The following is a 27,870-nucleotide window of genomic DNA, read 5'->3' on the forward strand; positions in this document are numbered from 1 at the left end:
TCACCGGGAAACCACACGATGAGCAAACTCACAGGACTGTGGGCCCTCCAGGGATCTTTCGCTTGGGGACAAGAAGCCTTGTTGCAGAGCGAATGGGGAAGCGAAAAGAGCAGCCCTGGCGGAAGAGTGAGCGAAAGAGAAAGAGAGAGAGAGAAGCACCCAGCTTACCAATGAGCGTGATTGATTTCTGAGTGGTTACAATATTAAATCTAAATGGAAAGTGATTACAAACGTTAGGTAACCATGGATCAGTTTACACAGGGCAGGGTCAGGAGACTATGCGTAGCGAGGTAGTTGTGTTTGTGTGGGGGGGGGCGGATGGGGCGGGTGGAGGAAGAGAGAGAGAGGGTCTGTCTACACTACCCCCTAGTTCGAACTAGGAGGGTAATGTAGTCATTCGGAGTTGCAAATGAAGCCCAGGATTTGAATTTCCCGGGCTTCATTAGCATGATGCCGGCTGGCGCCATTTTTAAATGTCCGCTAGTTCGGACCCCGTGCCGCGCGGCTACACGCGGCTACACGCGGCTACACGCGGCACGGACTAGCTAGTTCGGATTAGGCTTCCTATTCCGAACTAGCTGGGAGCAGGCTGCCAGCCCAGAGACACCCCCTTGGGCTGCTGTGGGCTGCTCCCCCCGGGCCTAGCGTCCCTGGGCAGAAGGGAGCTCGCCCCGTCTCGCTTCCCCTTTCGCTTTCGAGCAGACCCCAGCAGAGAACTCGTGCTGGTCACTACAGACAGTGTCACTCGAGGCCCGAGGGAATCCAGCGCCTGTGGCATCGCCGGGGTCCAGGCCACGAACCCTTCTCCGGATCTGGGCGCCCAGGTGAGCTGCGCAGCTCAAGGGTGGAGCTTTGATCCGAACGTTTCCGATTTGGGGGCGATTCCTGCGATCCGCTGTCGGGGTCGCTCTGACGCTCCAGAGTAAGGGGGGGGGGGCTCTGGAACAGGCTTCTTGGCCACGGTCCCTAATTCCTTCCCCTTGGCTGAGAATTTTAAGGTCAGCTGTGACAAGCTGCTGTGGGGAGGAGGGGGGGTTCCTTGGTCTAGCCTCTGAGCAGGGGGGTGGGTTGGGGACCCCTTCAGCCCCTTCCCCGATGTTTCTAGGTCACATGGGGAAACTGAAAGGAGCAGAGACCTGGCCGGTCCCACCGGGGCTGGGGAAGGTCGGGCGGGGACCCTCCACAGCACGGCGCTGAGTCACGGGGGGGTGCGTGGGACACGGCTGGAGCTAGGGCTGACCCCAGAGCTCTCCCTCCTGATCCTCTGAGGGCCCTGGGGTGGGGCAGGATTTCAGCTGGGCGCCCCCTCCCCCCAAATCTGGGAGCGTGGCTGTGGAAGCTGAGGCTGGCAGGGTTGTGACAGGAATGAGCCCCCGTTGGGACAGACAGGCAGAGCCATAGATTGGTTCGGGGTGGCCGCTTTAGGCCCTGCGCTGTGGGTGGGCCCCACGGCAGCCACCTGCCCCATCTTATGGATGGGCGGGATTATGGGCAGCTGGGGTCTCACACACACACCCCGCATTCACCACAGCAGCAGGATCCGGAGCAGTCTGCTCCCCTACGTCCCCTCTCCCGGCTGGCTGCACTTCTCACCACCGCGCCCTGGCCCTGGGGCACTGGACTTCCCAGGGGCAAGAGCAGGGGATGGGGGCGTGCAGGGGGCCGACCCCCGCTGCTGCCCCATGCCAGACCCCATAATGCTCTGGCTCATGATCTCGGGGGAGAGGGTAAGTGGGAGGAGCAGAGGATGTGGGGAGGAGAAGGGGCGGAGCAGAGGAAGGGCAGGGGCGGAGCTTGCAGCAAGGGGGTTCCTTGGGTCCTGGACCTAGATCACTGGGGGGAGTTCCCCATCGCCCCCCAGGGACAGCTCTTGCAGAAACCATGGGGGCCCCTCAGGGCCCATTGGATCCAGCCAGGTCCCCTTATGATTCTAGCTCCCCTGAGCACCTAGCGAGCGACGAAAGAGAAGGGAAAGACATTAATGTGTGCGTGGAGTGGGGGGCGGGGAGGAGGAGGCCAAGGTTGGGGGGGATGTTGACAGGGGCTGCTGGGGTCTGAGAAGGGGTTTTGAGGGCAATGCGTTCCAGTAGCTCCACCCATAATTCCCAGCCCCACCCATTGCCCCCGAATACTCCTGCTGTCCTCAACACCAACCGCACCCTTTGGCCAAGTTCGTAGTTGATTTATCATCATCAGTAGGTTCAAGAATCAACACTCCCCATTGATCTGAATGGGGCTGCTCAGCACTGAAGGCACCAATCCAGACCGCAGGGCTCTGGGAAGGGCCAAGGGGTTGATTCCCCCTGTTTTTCCCAAGCTCAATTCCTTCCCCCCCCCCCGGGCCCTACACCCCCACCCCTCACTCACCCTGCAGCAGGGTCATTGCCAGTAGCACTAGGGCCAGCAGGGAGCTCAGAGGCCCCATGGTTCAGCCTTCCCCAGGCCTCTCGTGGCTGCGCGCAGCTGCCTCCATCTCTCGGCTCAAAACCCAGCTGGGGATGCAAATTCTGGGCCGATTTTTATGGGCACCAACGTGCCCCTCCCTGGCTCGGTGGGGAATAATGGGGCTGCATTTCCTGCTTCCCCAGGCAGACAACGAAGAGCCCTGGGGGCTGGGGTCACTGTGGGCTGGCGGCTCTCAGGAGGTCAGGGACGGGGCTGTCATGGGGGTCGGGTTACACGCAATCCTCACGAGGCAATCGTTGGGCTGTGGGGTCGGCTGTTTCCTGCCAGTGGAGGGGTGGCCTGATGGGCCGGTCGGACGTGGGGAAGTCGGCGGAAGATGGTGGTTCGTCCCTAGCCTGGGAAGCTCCTTAATGAACGATGCCGGGTCCCAAGGGCGAGCCAGGGCTTGGACAGCCGGCCCGTGGGCAAGTCTGCCTCTTGGGCCCATGCGCTGCCTGAAGAAGACACCCAAGGACTCTCCTAAAGTGGAGCGGGACGGCTGGGGAAGTTCACTTCAGGGCATTGTGGGGAAACCCTCCAGCCGCCTTCTCCCAGGCTGAGGCAGCTGGTGCGGATGAGCGTCTCAAAGGTCGCTGCAGCAGGCACAGCCGGGGCCCACCAGATCCTTAGGCCCCCAAAAGGACGTTTCCTGATCTGGCGGGAGAAGGGGATTTTGCGCAAAAATCAAATGTCCGCACCGCCTGTTTTTGCACAAAAACCACTAGGCAGAAACAGATGGGCGGAAAATATGGAAATGAGATCACGACTCATGCAAACGAGTTCCTCATTAGCATATTTTTGCGGAGAAAACTCATAGTGTAGACATAGCCTTAAGGTTTATTACGAAAAGGAAGAAAAGCCGGAGAGTGAGGTTGTTCAGGAGAATACATGACATGCACCGAATCCCCCAGTTCTGGATGCAGGCTGCTGGCGTAAAAGTCTCTGGTGCACATCCTATGTCAGGATGGGTCCACGGTGCTTCCCGGCTCGCTGTGCATCGCAAGGCTGCATCTGGGATCAGAAGCAGAACTGAAGACAAGATGGAGTCGCCTTGTGGCACTTTATATCCATCCCTGGTCTCTTCCAAGCTGGAGCGGGTCACATGGCCCAGTGAGCCATGATATCGGCTGGGTTGCTGGTCCCAGACACATTCCTCAGGTGGCTATTGGCCTCTCCGAGAGCCTCGTCCCTGGAGCCTCGCTAATTAGTACAGTCACTGACTGACCATTCCCAGCCCTTTGCTCTGTCTCAGACGGAGAATCTCCCAGCGTCAACACAGAGTCCATGTTTCTAACCCCACACAGACATCACACACGCACATGAATCACACACACAGGATCAGCAGGACATGAGCTTTCATTGGACACCTCACATGGCCCCTTTGTACAGACTTTGGGATAACCCCCCCTTGGATCTTTAACATCAAGTAACATGACACCCCCAATCCAGCTATCTGGGGCGCGACAGCCCAGCTCAGCCCCAGGCTTCGAGGCAGCGGGCTATAAACCCAGCAGGCACCGCCCCACACGTGTGGGGTAATAGCCCCCAGCTATGGGCCTAGAAGCCAAGTGAGCTGAGGCGTCTCTGCACCCCTCAGCTCCTGTCCCACCCCTCCTGGGGGTGTCCCCCACCTTCCCTCACCCTCAGAGTCCTTCCCCCCCTTTGCTCCCCACCCTCTGCTCCCCACAGATGGGAACCCGGCCTGGGCCCAGGGGAACTCTCTCAGTTGCTGGCAGCCCGGGTGCACCGATCGCCCTGCCCCACCCCTGGGCCGGCTGGCGATTGACACGCCCGGCTCCTCCCACCCCGTGGGCAGGCCCCTTCTGCCCCCCGTCCATGCTTGGCCAGCCCCGGCCTCCCTGCCAGCCAGGCACCCTGCGCCCCAGGTCTCCTGCCTGCCCTTGGCCAGGTTTGGGAGCACCCGCAGGGCCTGGGGGGTGACATTCCCCCAGTGCCACCAGGGGGCCACGCCGAGGAGCACTGTGGGGAGTAGGTGCTGCAGGAAATACCGTCCACCGGACCTAGAGTGACATCACCCTGCAGCCCTCTGATTGGCCACGTGCCCCTATTTAACTCCGGGGTGGGAGGGGGCAGAGCTGGCTGGGGAACCACACGGACCTGGGCCTGCCGCAACACCAGACTCTGCCCCCTCCCCGATCTCTGACCCAGCCTGACTCTGACCCCCGGCCCCCCACTTTATCCCAGTGCAGCCTCCGATATCTGAGCTCTGGACATGGCCTGACTCTGGTCTCCGGGACCAGGCCTTGTCCCTCCAGCTTCTGCCTGGTGACTGGTGGGCAGATCTCAGAGCGCTGCGACAGCTAGGCCAGACTGCCTCTGCCCCCGTCCCTTACAGGGTTACAGCCCCTCCCCCCCACACACACACGCACCCCACTCCCTTGGCTGGAACGCTGAGCTGGTCGGACACGGGGCGATGTCCCTGCCCGCCTGGCCACGTCTGTGCTACAACGGCCAATAATGTTCACGGTCCCTGTCCCCACCTCCAGGGCCCGGGCCCACCACGTCCCACAGAGCTGAGAGATCCAGAGTGAGGACCCTGCCCGACCTGCTGGCCCAGTGGGGGAGACAGTGTCTTGGGGGGCTGGCCCCGATGCAGGACTGGCCTCCCCTCAGCTCCTGGGACCATCACAAACCTCCCCCATGGCCGTGTGGGACCCCAGCCCCTCTACTCTGTGTTTCCCAGCCCCCCCCCCCGTCCCCCCAGGGTAAGATCCAAGCATTACACAGAGCTTGAAATGCCACGGCCCCGGGCAAAGGACTGGGGGGACCAAGGTTTGCCCGTGGCCCAGGCCCTGCGGTGGCTGGGGGTGCCTGTAAGTGACACGTACCTGGTGGGGGGGTGGGGTTACACTGGGCTGTGCGGGTTTGTGCCACGGTTGGGGTCGGGGAGTCGAGCCAGGCCCCCACCAGACCCCTCTGAGAGGCAGAGTCAGTCGGGGACGCTGCTGCCTTTCCTGCGGTTCCCAGCCAGCGATTCCCCCAGTTCTGGATGCAGGCTGCTAGCGTAAAAGTCTCTGGTGCACATCCTATGCCAGGATGGCCAAGGCGCCGACCGACAGAAAAAACCGAGCCCGTGAGCTTTGTCTGCGTGTTACCAGAAACCAACCAACCAGCCACGACTGCCAGTCCAGAAACCAGACCCCTAAGCTCCCCCCCCAACGGCTCGTCCGGCCTCAGCCACGGGGCGAGCAAGCACGAGCAGCAACGTGACAGCCACGTCGTGGAGGCCGTGGAATCGCCGTGGAGACGAGCGTGATGGCGGTTGGGGGAATGCCCTGGGGGGCGCCGTCCCGGCAAAGGCAGACGTCCAACGTGGGAGGCAACCGTTCTGCTCCGCTCAGCAGCCACGAGGCCTCGGCGGGTGTCCCACCAAACCAGGGGCAGGGAGGGGAGCAGAGCCCTTCCCGCAAACTGCATTGCTGGGAACCTGCCACCTCATCAGCGCCCAGCTCCCCGGAAAACGGTGGGTTCCCCGTCTCGTCCGGCCTCCACTCCAGACCGACTGGCCGGCACAGGAGTAGGTCCCGGGGGGAATTCGCACCCAGTGCAGGCGAAAGGGGGGGTTCTCCTCAGAATCAGTGGGCGATGGCGCCCCATGTGGGGGCATTGGTGGGGGACGTGTCTGGGCCACGCTGGAGCACCGTCTCCCCATTGGCCAGCCCCACTGGGGGCCACGGCTCAGATCAGGGGGTTGCTGTCGGACGCAGCGTCAGAGCTGTCCCCCTCCTCCCTCGCGCTGCCGGCCGCCCTCTCTCTCCTGGCGATGCTCCTGCTCACGCCCACGCCCACGCCGCCGCCCACCCCCCCGCCCACGCATATCCCAGCTGCGGCGCCCGTCCCCACCCCGAGGGCCACTGCCTCGGCCACACCCAGGGCCACGGCGGTTTCAGCCACGATGGCGGCACCAGCCATGCCAGCCGCGATACCTCCGCCCACCGGGCCCAGAACCAGCGCCCCCACCCCTGCCCCCGCCCCCACCCCCGCCCAAATGACGTAGTTTCTGAAGCGCTTCCTGTAGGTCTCCAGGAAGGTCTCGTCCTCGCTCCGCAGCTCCTGCTCCAGCCCCTCCAGCAGGGCCTCCTTGTCCAGCGCCGGGTCCCGCATGTCCGTCCGGCTTCGCCGTAGCAACTGCTTGCGCTGCTCCGTCAGCTCCTCCGCCATCTTGCTGGGCCTCACTTTCAGGCACTTGAACATGTTCCGGGAGTCGTGGTCCTGCCGCCGGCGGAGAGGAGACGGCCCAGAGTGTCACGAGGGGCAAGAAGGCCCCGCCGGACCGAGATTGGGACCCCCCGTGCCGGGCGCACGGCACAGAGCGGGGCTGGGGGGGGCCACGCCTGCTCTAGCCCATGAACCCCCCGGGCCATGATGCCGCCACGTCCACAGCTGGCCACATGGGGCACTCGGGGGCAAACCCAGCCCCCCAGCAGCTCCCGGTGCAGGACTTTATCGGAGACTCCAGCTCCCATCTCCTGCCCCAAAACCCACTGGGCTGGCCGGGAAAGTTCCCGCGAGTTCCCCCGGCCGGGGCAAGCCCCCTCTGCCCCCGACTCACCTTCTCAAGCAGGATCACAGTGTGGTCGGCGCGGGCTCTGTCCAGGGCTCTGTCGTTGTGGAAGGTGATGGCCATCTGTGCAGGCAGGACCAGGTGGGGTGAGCCGCTAACCAGCATGAAACTACAACTCCCATGAGCCACCGCGGCAGCTCAGCCTGAAGCCAGGCACCCAAACCACAAGCCCCATGATGCTGCAGTGTCAGGGACTTCTGTGGTGCATCCTGGGAGATGCAGTCCAATCAGAGAACTGACTTATGGGGAGAACAGGGAGCCTGCTGAGCCAAACTACAATTCCCATGAGTCTCCGCAGTGGCATTGCCCAAGCAAACTATTTTGGCTTTACAAATATCTGGAAACTCAAATTCATCTGCACAAAAAAAATGAGCAGACATTTTCCAACGAGCAGTAACATACTCCTTAGATGCAGTCACCTCTGGGGTGGGGCATCTGGGAGCAGCCATGCACAACAATGCATGGGAGTGGTTCACCCAGCTCTGGGTGGGGCTGTTGAACAAGCTCACAGTGCCCCAGCACCCAGATGGTTTCCCTGACAGAGACAGCCCCTTTTGGGCGAGCCAACAGCAGTAAGACACAAGTAGGGGGCAGTTTTACACAGGAAGTGAATTCACAAGGGGGCACAGGCCCCGTGGTCACGTCAGAGGCAGAGCTGGGCGGAGCAGGTACCTGACAGGGGGAGGAGAAGCCAGAGCGATGCTTCTTCATCAGGGCACAGAGTTTCTGCAAAGAAACCACAAGAAATCACAATGGAGACTTCATAGAATCATAGAATACTAGGACTGGAAGGGACCTCGAGAGGACATCGAGTCCAGTCCCCTGCCCTCATGGCAGGACCAAATACTGTCTAGACCATCCCTGCTAGACATTTATCTAACCTGCTCTTAAATATCTCCAGAGATGGGGATTCCACAACCTCCCTTGGCAATTTATTCCAGTGTTTGACCACCCTGACAGTGAGGAACTTTTTCCTAATGTCCAACCTAAACCTCCCTTGCTGCAGTTTAAGCCCATTGCTTCTTGTCCTGTCCTCAGAGACCAAGGAGAACAAGTTTTCTCCCTCCTCCTTATGACACCCTTTTAGATACCTGAAAACGGCTCTCATGTCCCCCTTCAATCTTCTCTTTTCTAAACTAAACAAACCCAATTTTTTCAGCCTTCCCTCATAGCTCATGTTCTCTAGACCTTTCATCATTCTTGTTGCTCTTCTCTGGACCCTCTCCAATTTCTCCACATCTTTCTTGAAATGCGGTGCCCAGAACTGGACACAATACTCCAACTGAGGCCTAACCAGTGCAGAGTAGAGAGGAAGGATGACTTCTCGTGTCTTGCTCACAACACACCTGTTCATGCATCCCAGAATCATGTTTGCTTTCTTTGCAACAGCATCACACTGCTGACTCATATTCAACTCGTGGTCCATTATAACCCCTAGATCCCTTTCTGCCGTCCTGCTTCCTAGACAGTCGCTTCCCATTCTATGTGTGTGAAACTGATTGTTCCTTCCTAAGTGGAGCACTTTGCATTTGTCTTTATTAAACTTCATTCTGTTTATCTCAGACCATTTCTCCAATTTGTCCAGGTCATTTTGAATTATGACCCTATCCTCCAGATTAGTCGCAACCCCTCCCAGCTTGGTATCATCTGCAAACTTAATAAGCGTACTTTCTACACCAATATCTAAATCGTTGATGAAGATATTGAAGAGAGCCGGTCCCAGAAGAGACCCCTGCAGAACCCCACTTGTTATGCCCTTCCAGCAGGATTGTGAACCATTAATAACTACTCTCTGAGTATGGTTATCCAGCCAGTTATGCACCCACCTTATAGTAGCCCCATCTAAGTTGTATTGACCTAGTTTATTGATAAGAATATCACACGAGACCTTATCAAATGCCTTACTAAAGTCTAGGTATACCACATCCACCACTTCTCCCTTAGCCACAAGACTCGTTATCCTATCAAAGAAAGCTATCAGATTGGTTTGACATGATTTGTTCTTTACAAATCCATGCTGGCTGTTCCCTATCGCCTTGCCACATTCCAAGTGTTTACAGATGATTTCCTTAATTACTTGCTCCATTATCTTCCCTGGCACAGAAGTTGAACTGACTGGTCTGTAGTTTCCTGGGTTGTTCTTATTTCTCTTTTTATAGATAGGCACTAGATTTACCCTTTTCCAGTCTTTTGGAATCTCTCCTGTCTCCCATGATTTTCCAAAGATGATAGCTAGAGGCTCAGATACCTCCTCTATCACCTCCTTGAGTATTCTAGGATGCATTTCATCAGGCCCTGGTGACTTGCAGGCATCTAACTCTTCCAGGTGATTTTTAACTTGTTCTTTTTTAATTTTACCTTCTAAAACTACCCCCTTCCCACTGGCATTCACTAGGTTAGGTGTTCCTACAGACTTCTCGGTGAAGACCGAAACAAAGAAGTCAAAGAAGTTCTAGAGCGCCCCCTGCTTGGACCAGTTCTGCTCCCTGCCCCCACAGCGCCCCCTAGCACCACCCTGGGGCATTGGGCCAGCCTTGCCTGCCAGGGGAGAGCGCCCCCTGCTGAGCCCCCACCCATAGCTGGCCAGTCCCCCCTGACCTTGATCCTGGCGGCGAGCTGGGTCCCGGTGAGCGGCTCCCCCCGCTGGTCCCTCCTGACGTGTCTCCCGGCCGAGCCCACCAGGGCGGTGACGTAGTCCCTCAGGCCCTCCCGGAAATCCTCGTCCATGTCTGCCGGGGGGAAATGGACAGTGAACTCGGGGCCGAGCATTCCCCCTTCCCCCCCCCCCCCGACGACCGTTCTTGGCAGAGACAGAGACGCCCTGTGGGACAGGCCCAGAGCCGCTCTCCCAGCCCGTTACCTCTCAGGGCTCCCACGCTGCCAGTCGCGATCCGCTTGCCAGGGCAGGGCATCAGGTAACAGCGGCTGCTGCTTCTGCCCAGCATGGCCAGGGCCTTGGGGTGTTTGCAGGGAGACGTCACCACCAGGTCCTGCCAGAGCCAGGGGATCAGCAAAGTGAGACACAACCAGAGGGAAATACCCGGGGACTCCTCCCTGCCCCCCTGGGGCCGGATTGGAGCCAGCCCTCCCCCTCCCCAGGAGGGCAAAGGCCCCGTGTCCCATTCCCAGCCCCACATTCACCTTCCGGACGTCTCTCAGATGCTGCTCCCCGCCCTCGGCTCCAAGGAGCTGGGAGCTGGTCCAGTCCCGCACCAGCAGGTCCAGGTGCTGCAGGGGAGACAGGAGGGGAGGGGGGGTCACTGGGAGGTTGGGACAGAGAGGAGGAACCCCCAGGAATGTATTGAGGGGGTTGCCTGGGGAAGGAGCATCCCACGCACTGGGGAAGGGGATCCCGTGGGGCAGGAAGATCCCATTGACTACAGCAAGGGGGATGCGTGGGGCAGGAAGATCCCATTGACTAGAGCAAGGGGGATGCGTGGGGCAGGAAGATCCCATTGACTAGAGCAAGGGGGATGCGTGGGGCAGGAAGATCCCATTGACTAGAGCAAGGGGGATGCGTGGGGCAGGAAGATCCCATTGACTAGAGCAAGAGGGATGCGTGGGGCAGGAAAATCCCATGCCCTGGGGAGAGGGGTGGGGGAGGCAGGGCAGGTGAGGGGGGAGAAGCCAACACACCTGAACGGGCTCCAGTCCATATTCCTTCCCCACCTCCTCGGCCACGTGCAGGAACATCTGTGGGGCAGAGCGAGGGGGTGAGTCTGGGCTGGGATCTGTGGGGCCCGCAGGCAGCGTGTGACGGGGGAGGGGCTGGCCCCGCTCTCCCACCCTCCAGCTCCAGCTTGGTCTGGCCTGTGACCAGGGTCCCAGCTTTCCCCGGTGGAGCAGAGACCCCTAGTGGCCAGAGAGCAGAACTGCACGGCTGGGTTCCCCTCTGCCCTGGGCCAGGCCGGGTGCCCGCAGGGAGACTTCCCCAGAGTCCCACGGCTGCCAGGGGAGCCGCACCGAGGCCAGGACTCCAGGCTCTATCCCAGCTCCGGGAGCGGTGTGGGGTTGTGACGTAGTGGGGGGGAACTTGCTGGTTTCTATGGGTCTGTGGTAACCCCACTGGCTGCCGCCGGTACCACAGCCCAGAAGGACAGGGATGGGTCATTATGCAAAGGGATCTCTCAACCTGTCCGACCAGCTACCCCCCATGGAGAGGAACAAAGGAAGGTGGATGCTGCCCTGGCTGGGGGGCAGGGCTGGAGGAGAGGGAGTTATTTTCTGTCTGGGAGCATGGAGGAAGCAGCCTCAGCAAAGGCTGGGGGGTTTAGAAGCCGAGACCCCTGCCCCATATCAAGGGGGGGCTGAGATATCCTAGGCCTGCCCTGTAACCTGACGACATCTGTGCTGGGCTGTATACTGGAGAAGCAATAAACCACCTCTATTCTACTGGCTGGCGGAGTCTGTTTGTGCCATTTGGGGGTGCAGGAGACGGGGGACCCCAACGCGCCATCACACTGGTGTCAGAAGTGGGATGCACTGCACCCCGTGGATGGAGCTTCCAGCGGCAAGCGACAAGGCGCAGTAGAAGCAAGAGCCCTGGAGCCAGGCGTGCTGGAGGCAGAGCGAAGCGGTTCCGGGGAATCGTGGGGCGCTGCAGCACTAGACTGGTGAGTCTGCACCGAGGGGCCCAGTGGGCAGATGGCCTACGCCCGACTCTTGAAGGCAGAGCTGGTGGAGCTGTGCAGAGAGAGGGGCTTGCCTGTGCAGAAGGCAACCAAGGCCCAGCTGATTGCCCAGCTGGAAGAGAATGACCAGCCACAGGGCCAGGATCTTGTCCTCAGGGGGAGCAGCCAGACCCCTCCTGAGAGTGTGTCAGGCTCAGAGAGGGGGAGGAGCGCTGGAACCCAACGGAGAGATGAGACAGCGTCTCCCGAGAGGCCTGCAAGCTGTAGCCCATCTAGGGCAGGGGCCAGCCCAGCAGAGCTGTGGCGGCTGGAGATCCAGCTGCAGATCAAGGAATTGGAAGTAGTGGACCGAGAGAGGGACCGCTAGGACCGAGAGAAGGAGCGCCAGGACTGAGAGAGGGACCGCCAGGACCGAGAGAGGCAGCGACAGCATGAGCTGGCCATGGCAGAGCGGAGAACCGGCGGGGCACCGGCTGTGCCAAGAGTGGATGGGCCCCAGGGTCCCGGGACTGCCAGATGCTTGCAGAGGCTCGTGGTGGCCCAATTGAAGGACATGGGTGACATAGACGGGTTCCTCAGCTCCTTTGAGAGGGCCTGTGGACTGCAACGGGTCCCCCCAGCTGACTGGCTGCAGGAGCTCATCCCCGCACTGAACCAGGAGGCGGCCGGAGTGCTCAGTCAGCTGGAGGACCTACAGCCAGGGGATTACAACCGAGTCAAGGAGGCCCTGCTGCATAAGTTCGGGCTGACCCCCGAGATGTACAGGAAGAGGTTCCGGGGGGTGCAGAAGGAGCCACGGGAGACCTGTGTGGACCTGGCCTCCCGCCTGGCGCAATACTGCCGCAAGTGGGTGTCTGGAGTCGGAGCCCAGGCCGCAGAGGAGCTGCTCAAGCTGGTCATGATGGAGCAGTTCTATGAAGCGTGCCCACCCAAACTGAGGCTGTGGCTCAAGGACCAGAGGCCAGAGAACCCCCAGGAGGCCGGGAGGCTGGCGGATGAGTTCACAGAGAGCCGGTCCAGGTGTGAACGGGAGTCCCGGAGAGAAAGGGAATCGCGCAGAGACCGGATCTCGGCTGAGCGACGGAGGGAGTCAACTACGGGGCGAGACCAAGGAACAGGTCAGGTCGTCTGCGCCCCAGAGAACCAGCCAGGGCCTGGACAGAGACAGCCCAAAGCCTAACTTGCCATCGCTGTGGGCAAAAAGGCCACAAGAGGGCTCAGTGCACCAGGTCCCAGGACCGGGGACTTTCCAGGGTTAACTGGCTGGGGCGGGAGGAAGGGCAGGCTGCCCCAGAGGCAGGGGCTGGCCGGCAAACCTCAGCTCAGAGAGAGGGGAAGGATGCTCAGTGCACCTCCCCTGGGAGGTTTGACCCTCAGGAGGCGGATTTCTCCGTGTACCGGGTGGGGGCAGGACGGCCCCTGCGGAGCGAGTGTCTCATACCCCTGGAGGTGGATGGTAGGAAGGTGACGGGTTTCTGGGACACGGGGGCGGAGGTGACTCTGGCCTGATCCGACATAGTGGCCCCAGACTGGATACTACCCCACACGCAGCTGACCCTGAAGGGCATAGACGGGTCCCCGTTTAAGGTGCCTGTAGCCCGGGTGCATCTGAAATGGGGGGCCAAGGAAGCTCTCAAGGAAGTGGGGGTGCACCCGCACTTGCCCACCGAGGTGCTGATGGGGAATGACCTAGAGGAGTGACCCCATGAATCCCAGCGGGCTCTAGTCACTACCCAGAGCCAGAGCCAGCGGGGGGCTGACAACGTGGGTCCAGGGAAGGACTCCCGGCAGCGTCCTCAGGGTCCCATCCCAGTGGACACGGGGTCCAGCCAGGCTGAGACTCCGGACCTAGGCAAAGGTGGGGGACAGGTCCCGATCCCTGCCTCAGCGGCTGAATTCCAGGCTGAGGTGCAGGCAGACCCCTCCTTGCAGATGTTGAGGGACCAGGCTGGCCTCCGTGCAGCTCAGCCCCGGGGGAGAGGTGGCCAGGAGAGATTCCTGCGGGAGCGTGGACTCCTGTTCCGTGAATGGCTTCCCCCCAGGAAGGTGAGGGCATGGGGGGTCCAGCGGCAGCTGGTCGTCCCCCGAAAGTATCGCCTCAAGCTGCTGTATTTGGCCCACGATGTCCCCGTTGGGGGCCACCGGGGGATCCGGAGCACCCAGCTGAGGCTGCTCCAGCACTTCTATTGGCCGGGAATCTTTACAGCCATGCAGCGGTACTGCCGGTCCTGTGACTCCTGCCAGAGGTGCGGGAAGGCCCAAGACAGGAGGAAAGCGGCTTGGGGGTCTCTACCCCAGATAGAGGACCCTCTGGGCTTGCTGAGAGAGTTATGGGAGGGGAAGACCCCCCCTGGATGGAGCGTCGGGGGTGGAAGCCGCCCTGGCTGTCCAGAGAAGGCTCGCTGGGCTCATGGACCCGGCCCGAGAGACCCTGGCCAGAGATCAAGACCAGCGGAAGGGTGGGAGTGACCCCCGAGGACAGGCCTGTGCCAGTCGCCCTGGAGCGGGGCGGCGAGTGGACAGAGGGAAGCCAGCTCATGTGGGGCCTCGCCACGGCCGGCCCGAGTCAAGGGGAGCACCCATGTCCCCAGAGCAGGTTCCCACGCAGAGGACCCGAACTTCCCTAGGTCACGAGCGGAGTGACCCTGCTCAGTTCGCTCTCGGAGGGGGGAGAACTGTGACGTAGTGGGGGTACCTGGCTGGTTTCTATGGGTCTGTGGTAACCCCACTGGCTGCCGCCGGTACCACAGCCCAGAAGGACAGGGATGGGTCATTATGCAAAAGGATCTCTCAGCTACCCCCCATGGAGAGGAACAAAGGAAAGTGAATGCTGCCCTGGCTGGGGGGCAGGACTGGAGGAGAGGGAGTTAGTTTCTGTCTGGGAGCATGGAGGAAGCAGCCTCAGCAAAGGCTGGGGGGTTTAGAAGCCGAGACCCCTGCCCCATATCAAGGGGGGGCTGAGGCATCCTAGGCCTGTCCCGTAACCTGATGACATCTGTGCTGGGCTGTATACTGGAGAAGCAATAAACCACCTCTATTCTACCGGCTGGCGGAGTCTGTTCGTGCCATTTGGGGGTGCAGGAGACGGGGGACCCCCAATGCGCCGTCACAGGGGTCTAGTGGTTAAAGCAGGGGGGTGGGAACCAGGCCTGCTGGGTTCTATCCCTAGCTATGCTACAGATGACCGGTGTGACCTCAGACAAGTCACCGAGTCTCGCTGGGCCTCAGTTTCCCCAGCTGCGGAATAGAAAGATCACCCGGGGGGGGGGGCAGAATGAGAAGGGTGATGTGTCCTGCCCCCCACCCCTTCACCTCCAGGTATTCTAGGTCAGGGTCCTTTAGCTGGCTGGAAACATTTAGGATCTGCAAGTGAGCAAAGAGGACAGAGTTAGACACAGAAACCAGCACTGCGCCCCCTGCTGGGCCCTGCCCCGCTCCCTGCCCCACAGCGCCCCCTAGTGCCTACCTGGTAGGAGCCCAGCAGCATGGACAGGGCAGAGAGCTTGACGCTGGTCTCCTTGTTGCTTTTGATGTCCATGGAGCCCTCGGTGTCGACCAGCAGCACGGCCACCTGGGGGGGAGCCGTGGGTGGGTCACACACCAGCCCCCCTCCCCCATGGGCCCCAGTTCCAAGTCCCTGCCTCCCTTCCCAGACATCTCCTCATGAAGCTGCTCCCCCCCTTCCAAGGGCCGACTCACTGGGGTGGCTCTCCCCCTCCCTCCCCTTCCCACTCACCTGCCCCCCCATGGCAGGGACCCAGAGGGGCTGGCTCCAGGCCCACACGCCCTTGGTGACGCTGCGGGTGCCGACGCGCCACTCGAACCCCTCCAGGGGCTCGTCCTCCCGGCCCATCCACGACCCGTCGCTCACCTCCTGCGGGGGGGGGGGGGGGTGATACAAGGTGGGGGCAGTTAGTGCAGGGGGGTGGGAGGGGCTGCGGGTGTTTTAGACGGACAGGCAGATTCCAGCTGAGACAGACACGGAGTGAACAGACTCTGGGATGGACACACAGACGCGGGCCCAGACAGACGCACGGCTCCCAGGCCCCCTGCACAGCTGATCCGACCGCACCAGGGGACAAAGGGGGGTGCTGGTGTGAGCCCCCGGGGGGGGAGGAGTTCACACCAACAGCTCAGCCAGCATGAGACAGGGAGGGGTGAGGTGCCAGCCACCCCTGGGCTGCCACCCCCACCCGCTATGCAGTGAGAAGGGAGGAGGGTCTAGTGGTTAGAGCAGAGGAGCCAGGACTCCCGGGTGTATCTCAGGGAGGGAAGTGGGGGCTAGTGGTTAGAGCAGGGGGCTGGGACCCAAGACTCCTGGGGTCTCCCCCCAGCTCCAGGAGGGGATCAGGGCCCCACTCACTGGGCTGCGGAGCCGGCGCAGCAGGTAGTTCAGCAGGAAGGATTTGCCCCGGCGCTGCTCCCCGATGATGGACACCAGGCAGACGGGGGCGTCCCCCACCCCACCCTGCTCCAGGCAGCGGCTCAGGGCCCCCTCGTCCAGGATCAAGACCCCTTTCTCGTCCAGACGCACCAGCTGCACCGGGCGCTCCAGCTCCAGCTCAGCCCCCGGCTCCTGCTGTGGGAAGAGAGCCGGGTCACCCCTGGGCCAGCCAGGCCTCTGCCCCCCAGATCAGAGCCCTGCCCTATTCCTGCCCCTGCGGCAGGTGGAAGTTGGCACCACCTAGAGGGGAAATGTCCCATTCCCGGACCCACCAGTCTCTCCCAGGACCAAAGGGAGTCCCAGGCTGCATGGCTGGTTTCTGATCAGTCGGGCTGAGCCGTGTGTGCTCAGCTCCCCGCTATCAGACCAGGGCGCTGACCCCCGAGGGGACACAGTGCTGCCCGGAGCCGCTGGGAGGCCCTTCCCCAGCTGCACCGCCCCAGAAGTGGCTGCATCTCCAGCCCGGCCCCCACCTCCGGGCCGGCTCTCCCCGGGGCTGCCAACTCCCCGTCGCGGGGCAGGTCTCTGATGTTCTCCACCAGACTCCTCAGGCGCGTGTCCGGGGTCATCCTGTCCCTGGCGCAGGGAGCCCGGCACTCAGGGCACCGGGAGCCCCGGGACGAGACCCCGCTCCAGTGGGCCAAGAGGCAGCCCCGGCAGAAGTTGTGGCCGCACTCGATGGAGACGGGGTCCTCCAAGGCGTCCAGGCAGATGGAGCAGGTGACATCCTCCCGGAGTCTCTGCATGGTCCGCCTTGGCACCAGCTTCCAGGTGGCCAGCGCAGGTTGCCTGGGAGACACACGCTCTGTGGGCTTGGGAGCCAGGACTTCTGGGCTCTCTCCCCGGCTCAGGGAGGGCAGTGGGGGCTAGTGGGTAGAGCAGGGGCTGGGAGCCAGGACTCCTTGCCTCTCTCCCCAGCTCAGGGAGGGCAGTGGGGGCTAGTGGGTAGAGCAGGGGCTGGGAGCCAGGTCTCCTGGCCTCTCTCCCCAGCTCAGGGAGGGCAGTGGGGGCTAGTGGGTAGAGCAGGGGGCTGGGAGCCAGGACTCCTGGCCTCTCTCCCCAGCTCGGGGAGGGCAGTGGGGGCTAGTGGGTAGAGCAGGGGCTGGGAGCCAGGCTCCGTGGGCTCTGGCCCAAGCTCTGGGACCGGTTACAGCTGAATTGAATGGGCCCTGAGCTCTTACCGTTTATTATTTGCGTTTCCCATCATGCAGTGGGCCACGGGCCGGGCTCCAGGTGACCGATACCCCCTGGGCTGGGGCTCAGGCTGGACTCTGCTGGAGAACAGAGGCAGCAGGGGGTTAACCCTCTCATACCCACTAGGCTCAAACAGGGGGGCTGGCAGCGGGGGAAACTGAGGCACGGAGCGGGACTGGGAAACCCTGTCGATGTGTGAGCTCTGCGTTCTGCAGCACTCTCCCTGTGCACTGGGACCCCCTCACTAGCACCCCCAGAAAGGAGCAAACTCTCCTTGGCCAGCGCCTGGGGTCTCAGAATTGGTGGCCGGTTGGGTCCTGGAGAAATGAAAGTAAAAAGTAAAGTGTCGGGCGGCTCCGGCTCCCTCGTGCCCAGCTGCAGGCCCGGCCCAGAGGAGAGGCCGCCGGGCACGGGCGGGGGGGGGGGCAGTCAGAGGGCAGGGCAGGCTGTTCACAGTCACTGCAGGGGGCGGGGCTGGGAGCCAGGGCTCCTGGGTGCCACCCCAGCTCTGGGAGGGGAGTGGGCTCTAGTGGTTAGAGCAGGGGGCTGGAACTGGGAGCCCCTGGGGGGGTGAGTCCGGGGGGTTAATGGGCAGCCCTCCAGGGCTCTCGCTGCACATTCCTGGGTGGCTCCCATGTGCTCAGACAAGCCCGTTCCTGAGCCCGGCTTCAGGCCCTGGGGCGGCCACGAGGTTGCTCCACGGAGGCCGGGGAGGACTCTGCTCCGGGCCCCTCCGAGGGCAGCGTAGGAAGCAGCCGAGCTGGCAGGGGCTGGACCCCAGAACCCCCTTTCAGGTCTCCCTCTGCACCAGCAGGGGGCGCTGTGGAGATGTGGGAGGAGCTACCTGGAAACCACGCCCCCCCCCCAGAGACAGCCCGCCTCCTCCCAGCGAGCCAATCCCAGCTGCCTTGGCTTGGCTGCCCCAGTGCTGCCCCCTAGAGGTGTGGACCCAGGAATCCCGTCGCGAGCAAGTCCCCGGCCCGCAGGCGAGTGGGATGAGAGGCCAGAAAACAGCCCAGGGCTGGGGAGGAACGGCCCAGGGGACCAGTCCGCCAGGGCCCGGCAGGCTGGTCCAAAGAGCCGCGGGAGCCGGTGTGTCCCCTGGGCAGGGCGGGCAGGATAAGAAATGGGCTTTCACTGGGCGGGGAGACAGGAGGCGAGGTCACAGCAGACCCCACTGTCTGCAGAGCCCGGCTGGACAGAACGTCGCCTTCTACTCCCCGGCCCTTCGGAAACATCCGGGGGGGGGGGGGGGGCTCTTCATGCGGGGCTGGGGGTCCCATTGCCCGCCATGGGCCTGTGTGAGGTCACAGGGAGAAACTTCCAGAATCAGAGACCTGCCCCAGTCCCGCCATGGTGGGGGGAAGGGAGGAAGCCCTAGGCTGGATCAGCCCTGGGGGGCACCTCACAGAGACTGGGGGTGGAGAAGTGGGTTCCTGGATCTATCCCCTCATACTTCCCCCCCCCCCCTCCGCCTGCCAGCCTCTGCTCCAGTCCTTACCCCAGCCATGGCCCCTCCCTTTCCCCCTTCGTGTCTGGCCACCTCCACACCAAACCCCCCCCCCCCCATACACATACACCAGGGGAAAAGCCGGTGCCACAGCGCCCTTCTCTCCCCGCCCCCCCTCGGGATCCCGCCTGCAGGACACGAACTTGTGTCTCTCGGCATCCGATGCACAAGTGAGCTACGGGGCCGCCCTCCGCCCACAGCCTCCCGGGCCGACGCCAGGGGGCGGTGCCGGCTCAGAGCCCTTAGGGCCGGTGATGGGGAATTGCCGTGGGGGAGCGGAGGGCCAGGCCCAGGGCAGCCCCCCCCCCAACCTGGTGCCACGTCCGTCCTGAGCCTTCGCCCAGCCAGGAACAAACGGGAACTCCTGGGCCCTTCCAAAGTCACGGCCGGACCCACGGCCAGCCCCTCCCCGCCCCCCACCACCGGGACTTCGTTACCCCTAAGATCCCAGCACGCCCTGGGCACTTCCACCCCCGAGACCGGTCCTGTCCCCCAGCCCCCAACAGCCCCTTAGCCCGGCTACGCCCTGGACCTGACACCCCCCAGTCCGGCCACTCCCGGGAGATTTTCTCCTCCCAAATCAGGCTCCAAGTCCAGCCCTCCACAGTGGGGACCCCAACCCCAGTGTCAAGGGTCCAGGGGCTCCCTGGCCAGGGCCTGGCGCAAAGCAGCTTCCTTTCCGTGCTGGGGGTCTGGGCCGAAACCCAACCCAGCTGGGCTCAGACACAAGCAGGCGCGGCAGCTGCTGCTGCTCAGGGAGTGTCCAGCCCAGGGCGTGTCCCCCCGCCCCTGGCGTTCCCAAAACGTGGCTGGGTCAGGCTCAAGGCATTTCGGGGGGGCAGCCTCCCCCCCACCCGACCGAGGCCTTTTGTGCCCTGAGCCCGGGAGGGGGTGGGAGCGGGTGACACCTTGTGCCCAGGAAGCAGGACAAAGGTGGGAAGAGGGGCCTGGCTGTGGGATGGGGGGGTGTCATGGCTGGGGGGAGGCAGGGGAAGGTCAAGGGTCCCGGCTCTGGGCCCCTCCCCCCAGTCTGGGCTGCCCTGGCTGCCCCTGGTCCCTGTGCTGACCTGTCTGAGCCGCGCTGGGTCCCTGGGAGCCCCCCTGGCTGCGGGTGGGGGCAGGGCCTGGGGGCTCCCCACCCCTCAGCGCCAGGGTCACATGCCCCCTATTTCTGCCTCCTCCCTGCCCCCACGTGGGAGCGGTGGGTGTTCCCGGGGGGTTGCTGGAGGGCTGCTCCGACGCCCATTTCCATCGAGGGGCCGAGCCAGAGGGGACGCGCTGACACGAGGGAAGCCAAAGGCCTCCCCCCATTCCCGTCACCCCATGGGGGGCTGTGGGCGGCCCCGTCGGCCTAGGCCCTGGGGGCTCCGGTTTGACTTGAGAACAGAACAGACTGGAGCGTTGTTCCACCGGCCCCCGCCTGGCTGTCTGTCCCCCAGGCCCTGCCACGCCTGAGCCAGACAGCCCCTCTCCAGCCCTGCGCCTTCCCGCGGTCACCCCGTGCTCATGGTCACACCTGGGTCCGGTTGGGCAGCGCGTCCGTCTCCTGTTCGAACACCCCAATTCAGGACCGTCCCCCCCAGCCTGCGCACACCCGGCCCCCCGCCGAGTCACCCAACTCACGGACAGAACTTCTGATTCCAAACCCCTCCGGCCGGGATCAATAAGAGACAGACTCTGGGAGAGGGAGAGGGGGAAGTTTTATCCCCCCCGGCCAGCCACGGGAGGAGGCGGAGGGCGACCCCCTGGGACGTGGGAGGCCACCTCGCTGCTGATTGGCTCCTGCCCCGCTATCAGCCAAGCGCCCGGTCATCGGAGCCCAACGCCCGACCCCGCAGTGGCCGGAGAGGGGAAGTAGCCGCGCCCGGGAGCGCATCGCTCCGGAGGGGCCGGGGAGGAGGCCGCAGGGAGACGCTTCCAGGGGCTGGTTCTTAAATGGGAACTTGGCACCAGACGGGCCTTGGCGGGTCCCCTGCAGGAAACGTGCGTCCGGTCCAGTGAGAGCCGCCCGGCCATTTCCCGCACAGCGCCCCCCGGGCCGCCCCCCCGGCCTGGCGCCTCCTCGCTTCCCCTTTCGCTTTCGCTTTCGGCCAGACCCGCTGCCCCGCTCCGCTCGCGGGGGAAGGAGGCTGCGGACACGCCCCCCGCCAGAAGGGGGAGGAGTCTGGAGGGGGCGGTCCTGCCCCGCCCCCCGCATCCGTTCCCAGAGCCCAGCTGGCGCCGGCATGTCCGCCGGGAGAAGCGAAAGTGAAAGTGAAAGTGGCCAACCAGGCGGCTCCGACTTTCGCTGCATGCTCCGGCCCGGGAGGGGGTGGCCGGAGGGGAGGCGGAGCAAGGCCACGGCGGGGGGGCTGGAGCGAGGCCCCCTGGTTCTTTCCGTGGGTCTGGGAGGGGAGTCGGGGCTAGCGGCGGGAGGGGGAAGCTGGGCCCCAGATTCTCTTCGGGGGAGGTGAGGCTAGTGGTTAGAGCAGGGGCGGGGCTGGGAGCCGGGATCCCTGGGTTCTGTCCCCACCTGTGGGACTGGGGTGGGGCGGGGGAGGGGAATCTCGGGGCTCCTGCTCTGTCTCCCTCTAAGAAGCGGCAGAAATGGTCACACGTGCTTAGAGGTCGATGGGGACCCCCCCCCCCCCACAGAATTGCCATTTTCTGCTGCTAACTCATGTCAGTGGAAATTTCCCCCCTACCCCCCAAGCCCTGGGGGAAGGGGGCTCTCTGCTGCCCTCTGGTGGCTGCAGGAAAGAAGCAGAAGGGCCTGGCTCCTGGGACCGTCTCCCTGCCCCCGACACACCGAAAAGGGACGCAGGGAACAGGCTCTGTGGGGAGCTTCCCTTTCCTGAGCCGCTCCGGGTGATCCCTGCTGGGTGGGGGCTGGGAACGTGACCCTCGCTGAGAGAGCTCCCCCGGGGCAGCCCAGCCGGCGTGGCGCTATCATGGGGGCGCCCTGCTGCCGCCCAGTTTGGGCTTTGCCGGGACAGACTCCAGCAGGGAACGCACACTGGTCACTACGGACAGCGTCCCACCCGGCCCGACGGAATCCAGCGCCTGTGGCATCGCCGGGGTCCAGGCCACGAACCCTTCTCCGGATCTGGGCGCCCAGGTGAGCTGCGCAGCTCAAGGGTGGAGCTTTGATCCGAACGTTTCCGATTTGGGGGCGATTCCTGCGATCCGGGGGGGCCCGGCTCCGGGACAGGCTTCCGGTTCCTTCTGTCAGGGTCCCCGTTCCTTCCCCGCAGCCGAGAATTTTAAGGGCAGGTGGGACAAGCCACTGCGGGGGAGGGTTCCTTGGTCCGGTCTCTGAGCAAGAGGGTGGGTCGGGGATCCCGCCCTAGTGTTTCTAGGTTACATGGGGAAACTGTAGGAGCAGAGGCCCGGCCGGTCCTACTGTCGTTGGGGAGGGCCAGGCGGGAGCCCTACGCTGGATCAGCCTTGGCGCAGGCACCAGGCAGGTAGGATAAGGGGCATCCCACTGGTCGGCAGGTGGGGTGGGTTCTGGAGTGGCCTTGGGGATTGGGCAATTGCCTGGGAACCACCCCCTCCCAGATCGTACACCCCAGTCCTCTGCCCCACGTCACAACCCCCTCCTTCGTCCTAACTCCCACCCAGTTCCCACCTCCCCTCCTGCACCCTCCACAGCACGGCGCTGAGTCACGGGGGGGTGCGTGGGACACGGCTGGAGCTAGGGCTGACCCCAGAGCTCTCCCTCCTGATCCTCTGAGGGCCCTGGGGTGGGGCAGGATTTCAGCTGGGCCCCTCCCCCCCCCCCCCCCGAATCTGGGAGCGTGGCTGTAGAAGCTGAGGCTGGCAGGGTTGTGACAGGAATGAGCCCCGTTGGGACAGACAGGCGGAGCCATAGGATGGTTCGGGGCGGCCGCTTTAGGCCCTGCGCTGTGGGTGGGCCCCACGGCAGCCCCCTCACCCATCCTATGGGTGGGCGGGATCCAGGGGCTATGGACAGCTGGGGTCAACCCCACACACACACTCACCACAGCAGCAGGATCCAGAGCAGCCCAGCAGTCTGCTCCCCTGTGTCCCCTCTCCCGGCCGGCTGCACTTCTCACCACCGCGAGCTGGCCCTGGGGCACTGGGCTTCCCAGGGGCAAGAGTGGGGGATGGGGGCGTGCCAAGCTTCTACCACTGCAGGGAGGACAGGGGCCGACCCCTGCTGCTGCCCACTGCCAGGCCCCATAATGCTCTGGCTCATGATCTTGGGGGAGAGGGTAAGTGGGAGGAGCAGAGGATGTGGGGAGGAGAAGGGGCGGAGCAGAGGAAGGGCAGGGGCGGAGCTTGCAGCAAGGGGGTTCCTTGGGCCCTGCACCTAGATCACTGGGGGGAGTTCCCCATCGCCCCCCAGGGATAGCTCTTGCAGAAACCATGGGGGTCCCTCAGGGCCCATTGGATCCAGCCAGGCCTCCAGGAACAGTGTTTGGTGCGAATCCAATTTCTTTCTGATCATGCGCGATGAGGGCGCAGCCTCACACACGGTAGGCCGGGGGCGCGCTCGGGGGGCTGCCTTTGAATCCCGCCCCTCAGACCGGCCGGCCGTCTCCCAGTCGTCCTGGGCCTGCGCGTCCGAGGGCTGCCCCAGAGGCGTCTCGGCGCACGGCCCCTCCTCCCTGCGGGATTGGTTCAGGCTCTCGCACGCTCAGGCCTGCGGGCGTTGCTGGGAGCTCTCGGGCCTTCTCCCATCTCTCCCTCCTCCTGCGCTCAGACTGGGGAAGGTTCCGCTGCTGGGTGAATGGAGGAGGGACAGTCGGGGGGATCCCAGTAGGGGGGGTCACAGTGACATCAGGAGAGTGGTGAAGAGAAGAAAGTAGGGGCTGAAGGAGGCTCTGGGGGCATCTAGTCCTGAGGAGCTGTTCTCTGTGGCGGTGGCTTGGCCCCCGGAGCCAATGTGCCCCCGTATCCATTCGCTGTATGTCACCGTCCGGACATAGACACCGGGACGGTTGGGCCGGCCACAGCCATCCCCCCAACTCACGGCCCCCATCAGCAGCCAGGTCCCATTGTGGTCACAGGCCAGTGGCCCTCCAGAGTCACCCTGGGGGGGGCAGAGAAATTGGGATTAGTGACGTCCCCCAGCCTCAGGCGTCCATGTCCCAGCATTTTGGGTAAAGACACATGCCCCATCCCATAGCCCCACTCACATATTTTTTCCACAAACACAGAGGCTGTGTCTAGACTGGCCAGTTTTTCTGCAAAAACAGCCGCTTTTCTGGAAAAACTTGCCAGCTGTCTACACTGGCTGCTTGAATTTCCGCAAAAGCACGGACGATCTCATGTAAGATTGTCAGGGCTTCTTGTGGAAATACGATGCTGCTCCCGTGCGGGCAAAAGTCCTTTTGCGCAAAAGGGCCAGTGTAGACAGCTCAGATTTGTTTTGCGCAAAAAAGCCCCGATGGCGAAAAGGGCGATCGGGGCTTTTTTTGCGCAAAAGCACATCTAGATTGGCACGGACACTTTTCCGCAAAAAATGCTTTTGCGGAAAAGCGTCCGTGCCAATCTAGATGCTCTTTTCCAAAAATGCTTTTAACAGAAAACTTTTCCGTTAAAAGCATTTCCAGGAAATCATGCCAGTCTAGACGCGGCCAGAAGGTATAAAGAGAGTCTGCTGCGCTTTTCCCGTCCTCGTTCCCAGAAGGAGGCATTGGTGTCAGCGGTGGGATCCCTAGTACCTTCACAGATGGTGAGGTGGCTGTTCCTCCTTTCCTGCCCTCCACAGAGACCACTGGCAGGGCTCCTGAGAGCAGGGGGCTGGGAGCTGACCCTTCCCCATTGACACGTTGGGTCTTTGCCCATCTCACAATGATTGGCTCAGGCATCATGCAGACTCAGGCAGATGGCAGTTACCCCATAGCCCCACGGTCCCTCTTTCTTACCCCGCTGCCAGCTGGAGCTATGCCACAATCAAGGGAGCAGGGCATAGAATTCCATGGATCACATGGATCTGAATTCCAGAGCTGCTCCGGCCCGCTCGAAGGAGGCCGGATTGTGAAACTCCACGGCCATAGCAGCCGTTCTGCACCCTGCAGGCCCTAGGTGGCAACACGGAGCTGTGTGGGGCCTGCAGCCACCTGGCTCACCTGGCAGGAGTCCCTCTGCCCTGCGGCGTCGCCGGCACAGACCATGTCGGGTTGGACGGGGTCCCTGCCGATGCTCGGGTCTGGGTCGATGTTGTAGAGGGCATTGCAGGCTGCCCTTTCAATCAGCTGGACCTGAACCTCCTGCAGCGTCCTGGGGGCTGGGAGAGAGACTGGGTGCGGGGGAGGGAGAATTGGGGGAGTGAATCCATCCCGTCCTGCAACCTGCCCCCAGGCCTGACAACTGCCCATCCCCATCCACCTCCCCAGCCGCTCCCTCACCCCCAGGCCGGCCCCCTCTCCATCTCCTCCCCAGGGCTCCTCCCCATCCCCACCACCAGATCCAATCCCCTGCCTCCCATAGACGTTCTTACCCGCCATGGCTGTGGCCCCCCAGCCTGTGACCCAGCACGTGTGGTTCTCAGGGATGGTATCGGAGAGGTCGGGCAAGCAGATTGGGCGGATTTCGTCGGTGTATCCCACCGCTGCCTCCAGCTGCACCAGGGCGATGTCGGCCACACGGGTCCCCCTGTTGTAGTTGGGGTGGGGGATGATCTGGCGCACAGGGGATGCCACGCGGCTCGGGGAGGGGAAGGAGAGCTGGTGCTGCCCCAGGACTACACGGTAGCCAAACTGAGGGAAGGTGCTGGGGGGCAGAGAGAACGCCGTGATCAGTGGGGAATTGGCTGCCAGCATGGGCAAAAATGCAGCGGGATCCGGGCCACATTGAGGGAAACCCCAGACAGTCAGAGGCAGCCACTTCTGGGGTGGGCTGGCTTGGGGAAAACCACACACAGGGCTGCACGGAGGTGGCTCCTCCCATGCCGAGATGCAGCCACCTCTGGGGTGGGCTGGCTTGGGGAAAACCACACACAGGGCTGCACGGAGGTGGCTCCTCCCATGCCGAGATGCAGCCACTTCTGGGGTGGGCTGGCTTGGGGAAAACCACACACAGGGCTGCACGGAGGTGGCTCCTCCCATTCCGAGATGCAGCCACCTCTGGGGTGGGGTGCCAGGGGGTTGGCTTGTCTGGCACAGATCCAGGCAGGGCGTCTCTCGGTTCCACCAGCCCCTGCCCGTCCCAGGTACTCACAAGTCGAAGCAATGCGCTGCCGACACGACCCACTGGGCCGAGACGAGGGACCCTCCACAGAAATGGCGTCCGTTGTACTGGAGGCTGACCTGCCACGGCCACCGGCCCCTTGGGGCGTCCCCACCCCCGACAATCCGGCCTGAGATCCTGGGCTGCCCGCACCCTGGAGGGGAGCAGCATGGATATGGGAGGAGCAAAGAACTCAGAGTATGGACTGTCGGCCCCTCCTCTTCCCTCCCCCTTCGCTCCAACCACTAGACCACACTCCCCTCCCAGAGCTGGGGAAAGAACCCAGCAGTCCTGGCTCCCAAGTCTCCTCATGGCAGGTGTCCAGGGCAGGTAATTCTGGTGTTTGGCCGTTAGCATCTTACCTGTGTGATTCCAGCTCCCCATAGCGCCTAGGGAGCAATGACAGAGAAGGTAAAGACATTAATGTATCGGGGGGGGGGGGCAAGGCTGAGGGGATGTTCACAGGCACTGCTGGGGTCTGAGAAGGGGTGTCAAGGGTGATGCATCCCAGTAGCTCCGCCCATAATTCCCAGCCCCAACCATTGCCCCAGAACAGCCCTGCTGTCCTCAGCACCAGCCGCACCCTTTGGCCACATTTCTAGTTGATTTACCATCAGTAGGTTCAAGAATCAACACCCCCCCCTTGATCTGAATGGGGCTGCTCAGCACTGAAGGCACCAATCCAGACCGCGGGGCTCTGGGAAGGGACAAGGGCTTGATTTCCCCTGATATTCCTGAGCTCAATTCCTTCCCCGGGCCCTACACCCCCACCCCTCACTCACCCTGCAGCAGGGTCATGGCCAGTAGCACTAGGGCCAGCAGGGAGCTCAGAGGCCCCATGGTTCAGCCTTCCCCAGGCTTCTCGTGGCCACGCGCAGCTGCCTCCGTCTCTCGGCTCAAAACCCAGCTGGGGATGCAAATTCTGGGCCGGTTTTTATGGGCACCGACGTGCCCCTCCCTGGCTCAGTGGGGAATAATGGGGCTGCATTTCCTGCTTCCCCAGGCAGACAACGAAGAGCTGGTAAATTCCACTTGCTGAGCAGGTTGTAGCTGCTCTCGTTCTGCTCTGCCTGGGGTCAGCCCGGCCCGGGCCTGCTGGAAACCAACCCAGGCTCTTGATGACAGATCACTGGGTGGAGACCGACCGCAACTGTCACTTCCCCGTGTTCTCACCAACCGAGGGTGCTCGGAAGAGAGTGACCATGATTGCACTGTGGACAGGGATGTGGTTATAATGGGGCAAAGCTTACCACTGGATTAGGGTTATCCTGGATTTGAGGGTCTCGCGGGGTTAAGGCAAAGACTGTCATGGGTAGGGGATGAAGGCATCATGGGCATTGGTCGTTGGGGTTGAACGTACTGGTCATTGGGGTTTAGGGCGTCATGGGGGTTGAGGTCGTTGGGGTTGAAGGCACTGGTCATTGGGGTTTAGGGCATCATGGGGGTTGGGGTTGAAGGCACTGGTCATTGGGGTTTAGGGCATCATGGGCGTTGGGGTTAAGGGTGTCATGGGGTAGGAGATAAGGGCGTCATGGGCCTTGGGGTTTAGGGCATTGGTCATTGGGGTTGAAGGCACTGGTCATTGGGGTTTAGGGCATCATGGGGGTTGAGGGCGTTGGTCGTTGGGGTTGACGGTACTGGTTATTGGGGTTTAGGGCATCATGGGGGTTGGGGTTGAAGGCACTGGTCATTGGGGTTTAGGGCATCATGGGGGTTGAGGGCGTTGGTCGTTGGGGTTGACGGTACTGGTTATTGGGGTTTAGGGCATCATGGGGGTTGGGGTTGAAGGCACTGGTCATTGGGGTTTAGGGCATCATGGGCATTGGGGTTAAGGGTGTCATGGGGTAGGAGATAAGGGCGTCATGGGCCTTGGGGTTTAGGG

At 62.7% G+C, this 27,870-nt stretch overlaps 2 protein-coding genes across 7 annotated transcripts in view; both read right to left on the reverse strand.

The window, feature by feature from the left end:
- Window positions 1-4,327: 4,327 nt before the first annotated feature.
- LOC102463808 (RING finger protein 112-like) overlaps window positions 4,328-27,870 on the reverse strand; it is a 107,687-nt gene continuing 84,144 nt past the window's right edge. Inside the window, exons 1-14 of one of the 6 annotated variants that reach the window (XM_089779039.1) lie at window positions 20,433-20,970; window positions 17,287-17,376; window positions 16,579-16,894; window positions 16,196-16,237; window positions 15,398-15,535; window positions 15,128-15,232; window positions 14,974-15,024; window positions 10,667-10,723; window positions 10,172-10,258; window positions 9,891-10,020; window positions 9,629-9,759; window positions 7,703-7,756; window positions 7,019-7,093; window positions 4,328-6,678 (exon numbers count right to left, since the gene is read on the reverse strand). In XM_089779039.1, coding sequence (XP_089635165.1) covers window positions 6,145-6,678; window positions 7,019-7,093; window positions 7,703-7,756; window positions 9,629-9,759; window positions 9,891-10,020; window positions 10,172-10,258; window positions 10,667-10,723; window positions 14,974-15,024; window positions 15,128-15,232; window positions 15,398-15,535; window positions 16,196-16,237; window positions 16,579-16,894; window positions 17,287-17,312 — 1,746 coding nt within the window. In that variant the 5' untranslated portion in view covers window positions 17,313-17,376; window positions 20,433-20,970 and the 3' untranslated portion in view covers window positions 4,328-6,144. Of the gene's footprint in view, window positions 6,679-7,018; window positions 7,094-7,702; window positions 7,757-9,628; window positions 9,760-9,890; window positions 10,021-10,171; window positions 10,259-10,666; window positions 10,724-14,973; window positions 15,025-15,127; window positions 15,233-15,397; window positions 15,536-16,024; window positions 16,241-16,578; window positions 16,895-17,286; window positions 17,380-20,432; window positions 20,971-27,870 lie in introns of those variants that run through there. The other 5 variants (XM_089779038.1, XM_089779036.1, XM_089779033.1 and 2 more) reach the window with 5 other exon arrangements.
- Window positions 23,584-27,410, reverse strand: LOC102462713 (serine protease 27-like). Its single transcript, XM_089778866.1, has 6 exons — window positions 27,349-27,410; window positions 27,162-27,199; window positions 25,980-26,142; window positions 25,261-25,532; window positions 24,890-25,047; window positions 23,584-23,847 (listed from the first exon to the last, which is right to left on the reverse strand). Exons 1-6 carry the CDS (start codon window positions 27,408-27,410, stop codon window positions 23,584-23,586), a joined length of 957 nt encoding a protein of 318 aa, XP_089634992.1.

Source organism: Pelodiscus sinensis, chromosome 5 (genome assembly GCF_052426305.1).
Source record: "Pelodiscus sinensis isolate ZL-2025 chromosome 5, ASM5242630v1, whole genome shotgun sequence".
Classification (NCBI taxonomy): domain Eukaryota; kingdom Metazoa; phylum Chordata; order Testudines; family Trionychidae; genus Pelodiscus; species Pelodiscus sinensis.